Consider the following 9797-nt stretch of genomic DNA (forward strand, 5'->3'; position numbering starts at 1 on the left):
TATATGAAAAGATTAGACATTTGGTTGTTTATTATATAACCCATATAAAAAAGTTGTGAATCACCATTTTTATTATTATGGTATCGATTAACTTATTTATCACATCTATACAAATTCTTCCTCTAAATTCTAATTACAGATAGATGTATGTACCTTAAATCTTAAGTGTCATGTCTTCATTTATAAAAATTTGATCCACGTAAGGAATCAAACCATTTTAAAATTCTACTCATCCCACTCATTTAATTCAAGAATATTATCCAATGAATATAAATCCTTACTTTTCTTTTCAAGCTATTATTAATATTCCTCTCAAACCAATTCTATTAATTCTCTTATGTATACTCATCATAATTATTATTAGAATTTAAAGTTATTACATATACTACTCATACTCTTACTAAATTTATTTATCATCTTAAAATATTTTAAAAACGTACAATGAAATAAAATAATAAACTAAATAAATAATGCATCAAGAAAAATTACTAATTGATTAATCTCTTATCAACTAAATTATAAGACTTTAAACCTTAAAATTAAGAAAAATTACATTAATAATATTTGTTAGTGAGGCTAGCACCATATTTATTTATTGATATTGGAAAATATAATTTGAAGTATTAAAATATAATAATTGGAGGTGGTTATTTTAATAAAAAGATTTTATAAGTTTTATTATTTTTTATATATTTTATATTTCAAATAATTATAAATTTTATGATCAACTTGCACTCATTTCAAGTTCTGCGTCTGCCCCTACTCTAAATGCATATCATGTCTTGCATATCGTTGCATATTTTTTATTCTGTTAATTTATAATTTTATTAATTATGTGGAGGTTATTTTATTTTTAATCTTTATTTCTAATATTTTTATAGGTTTTATTCTTTAATGTTTATATATGTATAATTTATAATTTTAATTTTAGATATGAGTTTATTTATATAGTTTTTATTTTTATTTTTTATATTATGTGTTTAATCTTTATATAGTTTTTGTATCTTGCTATATAAAATATGATAATAAACAACATTGTTTTAATCAATAATTGCTGATCTATACTCTATCTCGTAGACTAATCAATAATTACGGTCTAATTAAATCAATCAATAAATAAACTGATTAATATTATCATTAACAAAAATTATAAAATTTAAAGTTCAATTTTGTTACCTTTATCCTTAACCAGTGTATCACTGAAAAAAATAAAAATCTAAATAAGATTCCTCTCATATCAAATTTCTATGTGATTTTTAGTTTTAGATTTTTTTCAATTATCAAAATAAAATATATTAACAAAAGTATTTTGTTAGTTATATTATATTTCGAAATAAAAATTGATTTCTTGTAATTCATAAAAAATATATATATTTTTTTAATTTCTTTTTCAGTTTATTTCTTGCAATTTACATTTGAAAAATAGAAACAAAAATGATAGGAAGAAGGCCTAAGTTATTTCAATTATTTGTATAAGGAATAAGTTTCAGTTTAGCTCCTCAATCTTTTAGTAAGATTCAATTTAATCCTTCTTAACTTTTTAGATCAATTTAATTCGAAATCTATTTCTTGATTCAAATTACTCCATTTTAAAGAGTGTAACCCATCTTTATAAAATAAAGTGAGTTGCTAAAAATGGCCAAATTAATAATTTTGACTATTATTCAAAAATAAAATTTTAGTATTTATCTAAAATCAATTTTAGTTATTAAGTTAAATTAAAAAGTTTTTTAATTTTTCAATTATGTATTTAAATTTTTTGAAATTATAAAATAATTTTTTAAGAATTAGTAAATTATTATTTTTATTTCATGTAAGAAAAATAATTATTTTTTTAAATTCCTTAAGGAAGGGTGATGCTCACTTTTTCACGTAAGGATAATTTAAGTCAAAATAACAAAATTTCGGATTAAAAAGGCCAAAAGGTCAAAAAGGGTAAAATTGAACTGATCATAAAGTATAGGGGCCAATTTTAACCTTATTCCCTTGTATAAACTAATTGAGAACTGAAAGAAAAGTAAAAGGAGAAGAGGAGAAAGAAAGGAAGAAGAAGACATGGAAGCGGTAGCAGAAGGACTATGGGGATTAGCAGATAACGAGGAGAAAAAAGGAGAAATAGGAAAAGCAGTGAAGTGTCTTGAAGCAATCTGTCAGACCCAAGTCTCATTTCTACCAATAATCGAAGTCAAAACCCGTCTTCGCATTGCCACTCTTCTTCTCAAACACACTCATAATGTCACTGAAGCTAAATCCCATCTCGAACGATCTCAATTGCTTCTCAAATCCATTCCTTCCTGCTTCGAGTTGAAATGCCGTACTTACAGCTTGTTGAGTCAGTGTTATCATTTAGTGGGTGCAATTCCTCCTCAGAAACAGATTATTTCTAAGGCCCTTGAACTCACTAATTCCACTTTTCCTGAGTATGTACTTTAGTTTGTGGATTTGGTTAAAAGCTTATAGTTGCAAGAGAAAAGAAAAGAGAAAAAAGAAAACGGTACCTTGAAAGAAATGAAATTATGGATTTTGCGAAAATTCAGTTCAGCTTACTTATCTTTTGTCTATGTAAATTAGGGTATCAGTTGGATTATGGTCTTGCAACTTCAATTCACAGCTAGCTAATGCTTTAATTATTGAAGGGGATTATCACTCTGCTATCTCTGCTTTGGAATCTGGGTATTCATTGGCAACCCAAATTTGCTATCCTGAATTACAGGTTTGGTCTTTAGTTTTTTTTTTGTTTTTTTTGGCTACCCTTATGCTTGTGGGTCCGTTGTTATAACAAAAATGTTATGGCGTGTCTTCCTTGTCGCACAGATGTTTTTTGCAACTTCTGTTCTACATGTCCATCTTATGCAATGGTGTGATGATAATTTAGTTCAGACTGCTCTTCATAGATGTGATCACCTTTGGGATGCCTTGGGTCCTGAGAGAGTATGTTTCTTTTTCTTTTCCATTAATTTCTTTTATTGTAGTACTTGCTCTGCTGTAGTTAATCATGTCTTGAAATTAATTTCTGTTTACTCATTGTTGATTACTTTTTATTTGAAGAGAGAACAATGCTTAGGTTTAATGTTCTATAATGAGCTCCTTCACATTTTTTATCAACTTCGCATCTGTGATTACAAGAATGCTACTCAACATGTTGACAAGTTGGATGCAGCTATGAAGGCTGATTTACAGAAAATGCGTGAAATACAGCGTCTGAATAATGAACTTAATGCCCTAAATCAAAGTCTCTCCAGGTCTGACCTGCCCAACAGAGACAGGTCATTGCTGTCCTCGAAGTATGGCCAAATTCAACAGCAACTTACAAATATGACTAAATCCACATCATTTTCTGAACAATCTCTGGAATCTGCATATTTTGGAAATGCAAGAGGCCCATCACAAGATAAGCTAGTTCTGGCACCACCACCTATTGACGGGGAATGGTTGCCGAAAAGTGCTGTGTATGCTCTTGTTGATCTTATGATGGTCATATTTGCCCGTCCACGGGGACTTTTTAAAGAGTGCGCCAAGCGCATTCAATCTGGAATGCAAACTATTCAAGGTTGGTTTTTTGTATTAAGACAAAGTTCTATTTGATTTCTCATGCCTTCTATTCAGTTGTAGTCTGTGAATTGATTAAATTATATGCATCACCTCTTATCCCTAAATTGTATTTACACATTCCTGCTTAGGCATCCAAAGTAGATGTGCACATAACTATATTCAAATAGCAAACCTTCTTTTGTTATAGCGAACTACAGACTCCTAATAAGCATCAATTTGTATTGTTAGATTTCTTTAGGTTTTAGATTGTCTCGGTTTTTCTGGGACATGCGGTTTTTCTGGGACATCAGTTATCTCTATGCTTAGATTGTTAAATTGCAGTTATACTTTAGCTAAGCGGTGAGTATTATTTCTATCATACATTTACCACATAAGGATTAGTCACATGCACAGTTCAGAAATCTGATAGCCATTTTTTTTACCAGTGGAGCTAGTGAAGCTTGGAATTACTGATGGTATTAGAGGTTAGCTTCAATTTTTCATTATGCTTTGTCAAAATGGTTTCAGTAATTTATGTTACTATATGAGCTATCTGGAATTTTATTTATTGCAGAAGTGGATTTGCGGCACTCTGCCATCTGGATGGCTGGTGTCTATTTAATGCTTATAATGCAGTTTCTTGAAAACAAAGTGGCCGTGGAGCTCACACGGTCTGAATTTGTAGAAGCACAAGAGGTAAGTGACAACGGTATGCCTCCTGCACTATTTTGTACATGTTAAATCAAGGTATAATATGTTTTTGTTGCATTAAGATTGCATGATGAACTTTTCAGTTCTTTTCTCATCTTGTTAAACCTTAGAATTCAATAGAATTTTTAGCATTGGGGATCTGGGAGGCTAGAATATGCCACATGTCAAGCAGTTTTACGCATGTAACTCAAACTCATGCCCTACGAAATATGAGACATGTGTCTATAATCTTGCATGGAGCTTCATTTGTTGCATAGTTGATCGTGAGTTTACCTTAAATTCATTTTGATCAACTTGTCTAAGTAAGAGAGGTTGCAAAAAGTTTGCCGAGCTTAGTCCATTTTAGCTTGGGAGTTATTTTTGTCAGTTGTTTTCCCTGCCCTTGGGCTGCCAAGTCTACCTGGGTATTTTTTTTCTTTGTAGTTGTATGATATTAAAATACTAAACAAAGTGTTTTTATTTTCAGGCACTAGTGCAAATGAAAGACTGGTTCCTTCGCTTTCCCACAATTTTACAGGCCTGTGAGAGTGTTATCGAGATGCTTAGAGGGCAATATGCACATTCTGTTGGGTGTTATGGTGAAGCAGCTTTTCATTATATTGAAGCAGCAAAGGTATGTTGTTTAATTTTTCACAAACAGCTAATGATAGATTGTTTAACTACTAATCACTTTGCCAGTTGAGCGTTTATAATAATTCTTAGGGGTGATACACAGTGCATAACACTTTAATAATATGCACAATCTATTTTTTTCTACTTTTCAGTGTTTATTCTGTTAAGCAAGTGGAGGTTCATTGTATTTTTTTGAGCTTGTGCTTATTTTATGTTTAGCTAACAGAAAGCAAATCAATGCAAGCTATGTGCCAAATTTACGCAGCTGTCTCTTACTTCTGCATAGGTGATGCTGAATCATCATCACAGGTTGAGTCCTTAGTTCTTGGATATCGATAATTAAATAAATCCCGTTGATAACTGATAATTTAATTTCATGTGTTATAAAGTTCTTTGTTCAGTATTTATGATGCTGCTCTTTGCCTACAGGCACTTGATTTGATCGGACCAATTTACAGAATGAAGGATTCTTTTGTTGGAGTTCGAGAGCAAGCAAGTGTCCTTTTTTCTTATGGTCTTTTATTGATGAGGCAAGACGAGTATGAAGAAGCACGGTATGTACTTGAGATCTTATTAACTTTTACTGTACGGTCATTTTGTTCCAAACCTGGAAGATGCTTGACTACTATATGGATCTAACCCAATTCAATGTGTTTTCTGCAGTGTTTTAGTTTTTACTTTTTCCATTGTCTGATTTCTGTTTGTCTTACACTGGAAGGTCTGTCTGGATTTTGTAGGCAGTGTAATTCTTCCTTTTCTCTCTATACCCTCTGCATGAATAGATCTAAAAGTGGCATGAGAAGTACAAGATGAACACTCTCTTTTACTTTCTGATTCATAATCCCAAAAGTATGAAATGATGACTGGAAGTAATTCGAGTTAGGCTTCCTTAATAGAAAAGGGTAAGGAGAAAAGGAAAATTAATTTATTAATAAGGCACGAACATAATGTAAAAGGTTTGCTTGCAGAATTCTTCACTGGCTGTGGATGAAGTTAATTATGAAATTTCCTATCCCTCTCTCTGCTTGTTCTAAAAGAATGACATCTTATGCAGAGCTCGGCTTGCCAAAGGTTTGCAGATTGCACATAATAGCATGGGGAACCTTCAACTTATTGCTCAGTATTTAACCATCCTTGGGCATTTGGCACTTGCCCTGCATGATACTGTACAAGCCAGAGAGATTTTAAGATCCTCCCTCACATTGTCAAAGAAGCTTTCTGATATCCCAACTCAGATCTGGGTGCTATCCGTCCTGACAGGTATTTATCTTGCCCTTGAACCATTTTTCCCAACCAGGTCTACTCAGCTTTGAAGTACATTAATGATATTATAAAACAATAATAGAGATTTTCACTGCTAACTTGTACTTCTAGTGTGCACATACGCATTAGGTATTTTTGTACTTGTTTCCACTTTGTTTATTATGCTCGTGATACATAAGCATGTTATAGAATGACAGTTCATAGCCACTTTTTGTTGGATATGTGACTGAAAGGTAACATATATTTACTTCTGGAGATGATGTGACTGAATCAAGTAATGCTACTTTTTCTTATCAACTCTACTACTTTGCTAACGAACCATTATGGGGAATGTCTCCGCTGCCAAAAATAAAAGAAACCGAGAAACTTATGGAACCACCTCCATTAGCTCGAAACATAGTTCAGTTGAATAAACTAAATTTTATGACATCTCATTTTGGTGATTCATAATGCAGTTCTTGGAGAATCAATTCTCTGGTTTATAGTGAATTAACATGACTTTTAAGAGCTAGGATTTGCTATTTAACCAAGAGATGCAAATGAATTAGAATACATCTTCTGTTCTTCCTTTCCTTTCGTTCAAGAAAAATTGATGTCTCGAATTGGCCAAGTAATTTTAATCAGGAATTAAGCGATCATTCTTTTCTCCATAATCAAATACAAGGACCGCCTGAGTTTTGACCTGACATATTTTGAAGATATTATTACCTTGCCCAGAGTTCATCTAGAACTATTGTTGCACTCATTTCATATTGGTTATACTGTTGTTTCTCCCACAGATTTATATCAAGGATTAGGTGAGACTGGAAATGAAATGGAGAATGAGGAATATCGAAAGAAAAAGTCCGATGAACTGCAAAAGAAACTTTCTGATGCATATTCATCCATTCATCATATTGAACTGGTATGCCAATTTGTTGTAGTCCTTTATTTATGGCCTTATGGCAAGAAAAAGCAAGTTAACAACACATCTTGTTCAAATTGACCGACACTCACAAGTTATTTTTTATGTATGCTCTGTACAGATTGACAAAGCTAGGCTTGAAATTAAGCAATTTCAGGAGTTTGATGTGAAGCGTGCCATGGAAAATCAGGCCATGAGAGTCAATCTAGACATTCCAGAATCTGTTGGTTTATCTACTCCATTACCGACTTCTTCATCGTCAAGACTACTTGATTTGGATAATCGTAGACGTGGAAAAAGAAGGATTTAGTTTTTTGAGTTTTTAGGCTTTTGCGTATATATTTATTTTGATTGGTAAAGTGGAAGGTAGGACATTTAAGCTTATACCAGATCGACGCTAACACTGCATCCAATACAACCAATGATATTTACATTTCCGGCAAGGCACTATGTCCTTCACATTACTTTGGTGTACAGTTTTGAAGTGAGATGTCCAGTCACCACCGCTGTTGTTGTGACATTCAAGTTGTTTTGGACTTGGCAATTTGAAGCTTTGATCAGTGTGCAAGCTCTTTTATGTTGTGCAGACAAGTATGGACTGGATGATCAAGTTTGAAGCCATTGTTAACTGAAAAGCCACCATCGGAAAAGACATTGCATTACTATGTAAAACTATGGACCTTAGTCAGACAATGTAACTGCATAGGTGTTATACGTAATCAAATAACAATTATTGATTTTTATGAACATAATTTTACAATGGCAATTAATGAAGTATTCCTCTCAATTTTGTGCAAGTTGCAGGATTAATGGATAATGCGTCCTTTATGAGCTTCATCCTCTTCTTTACAACATTGCAGCAGGGTCCCTGTAGGTAATTGGAAAGATTAGAGCAGAAGTACAAGATTAACTAGTTAATCAAGCTTGGCCTCTGCAGTAAGTCCTGCGATTTCTTTGAGCGGCTTCCACATGACCTTTCTCCTGTGAATTGCATAACCTCAAAAAGTTAGTTATGTCATGCGCAAGGGCGAAAGACGCATTGGGCTGAAAATCTGCAGGTGAAGGATAGTCAGGAATGAAAAAAATTTACCAGTTCCCACATTCAGCAATGACCCTAACTTTAGGCCGAAGCGACGGAAGCAATGCCAGAAACTGTAGCTCGGCTTTAGACAGAACCTGCACAGATATATTTACGGTCAAGGACAGAACAAGGACCTGCATGATTTATGAAATTAACTTCAGTATAGTTCAGTTCACCTTGGCTTCAATTATCCAGACAACAAGTCCTTTGGCATCCGGAGGCAGAGCAGCAAGCCTGTAATCTACTTCTGGTGGAAAGTACCACCTTGCTATTGGCTGCTTCCCTACATGAGCCTGCAAAAGCACCAAGTTTATCAGAACCCAAGAATGGCATATGTTATCAGTATGTATTAATAAACTGCTATTGTTTTTTAACTTTAAACCTACAGGGCAAACGGGATGAATCTTGGTAAGGGTCGTCTCAGGATCACCAAGGCCACGAGCAGTGAGGTCAAGGAAGTAGTAACCCTGGTATCTCAGGCGGGTAAAGTAACGACCCTCGTAACCACCTTCATGAGGAGTGTAAATGGCAAGGGCTTTATGCTCTTCCACATCTGATAGCCATTGTTCCAAATCAAACTTCACAAGGTCTCCTCCTATGAAGTCTCCTATCCCAATCCCACTACACCTAACTACTCCAACAGCCCTTTTTTTACTTTTAGATGTTCCCAATCCCAGCAGCTTCAGGTTCTTCTTTCCTGTCATTCTTGCTACCATGCTGTAGCTTGTTGAGTTCTGCTGCTGGAGATTGGTCCAGGCTGGTGTGCCCACGTGTTGCAAGCAGGTGGCTGCCGCCATTTTTCTTTTTCTTTTTCTCAATGGGTGTTGAAGAAGGTGGTCATGAGAAGAAGGCTAGGAGGAGTCGGGCCAAGAAGTAGTGTCTGTGTGTGGGTTTGAGTTGGATGGTCGAGAAACAAGATAAGAAAGTTTTTAACACAAGTCATTGCTAAGAGAGCGTGTCAGAAATGGACAAAGAAACATAAATGAATGCAGGATTTGCTAAAATTGATTGTTTAGTTAGTTAATTAATTAGATTAATTTAGTTTATTTATTTATTAATTTTATTAAAAATAAAAATATTAATAATTTCTTAAATATAAATTTAATTCTAGCAATCAGCTCTATTAGAATTTCAACATTACATAAATTTTATAAATAATAACAATTACGATAAAAATAACAAAAATATGTTTTTATTAATCCTTTTCTTTTCTTCAAACTAACTTGCCTCTTTTAATAAAAATTAGCAATATGTTTGTGCTAATGCATAATTATTAATAAGTTTATGATATAGATTTTTAATTTAAAACATCTTATTTTAATAAAAAATTATTACATTTTAAAAAATAATTTTATTTTAATAGCACTTAATATTATCATTATATTTATATAGCTTTCAAATTTTATATTTATAAAAAATAATTAGAAAATTTATAATAGATATATAATAAATTAGTGTCATTATGTAATCATTCATTTTTTTATTATATTTAGTTACCATTTTATTTTAATAAATATTTAGTAATATCATTTTATTTATTTGTGCTAATACATAATTATTAATAATCTTATGATTTACATTTTTAGTTTAAAATATCTTATTTTAATTATAAATATGTTATATCATAAGAAAATTATTATATATCTATTGTTTTACTTTAATAAGTACTCAATATTATAATTTTACATTAATAAA

The 9797-nt window shown here is 32.4% G+C and overlaps 2 protein-coding genes across 2 annotated transcripts; one reads left to right on the plus strand and one right to left on the minus strand.

Moving 5' to 3' along the window:
* Window positions 1-2003: 2003 nt before the first annotated feature.
* On the plus strand, window positions 2004-7768 carry LOC8281301 (sister chromatid cohesion protein SCC4). The gene is made up of 12 exons (XM_002532885.3): window positions 2004-2420; window positions 2572-2713; window positions 2815-2931; window positions 3049-3550; window positions 3978-4016; window positions 4106-4227; window positions 4709-4855; window positions 5074-5163; window positions 5284-5408; window positions 5909-6114; window positions 6897-7021; window positions 7143-7768. The coding sequence occupies exons 1-12, from the start codon at window positions 2056-2058 to the stop codon at window positions 7329-7331; spliced, it is 2169 nt and encodes a 722-aa protein (XP_002532931.2). The 5' UTR covers window positions 2004-2055; the 3' UTR covers window positions 7332-7768.
* Window positions 7707-9023, minus strand: LOC8281297 (NAD(P)H-quinone oxidoreductase subunit N, chloroplastic). Its single transcript, XM_002532884.4, has 4 exons — window positions 8489-9023; window positions 8279-8395; window positions 8112-8197; window positions 7707-8002 (listed from the first exon to the last, which is right to left on the minus strand). The coding sequence occupies exons 1-4, from the start codon at window positions 8897-8899 to the stop codon at window positions 7936-7938; spliced, it is 681 nt and encodes a 226-aa protein (XP_002532930.1). The 5' UTR covers window positions 8900-9023; the 3' UTR covers window positions 7707-7935.
* Window positions 9024-9797: the final 774 nt, after the last annotated feature.

The sequence above is a fragment of the Ricinus communis genome, chromosome 2 (genome assembly GCF_019578655.1).
Source record: "Ricinus communis isolate WT05 ecotype wild-type chromosome 2, ASM1957865v1, whole genome shotgun sequence".
NCBI lineage: Eukaryota > Viridiplantae > Streptophyta > Magnoliopsida > Malpighiales > Euphorbiaceae > Ricinus > Ricinus communis.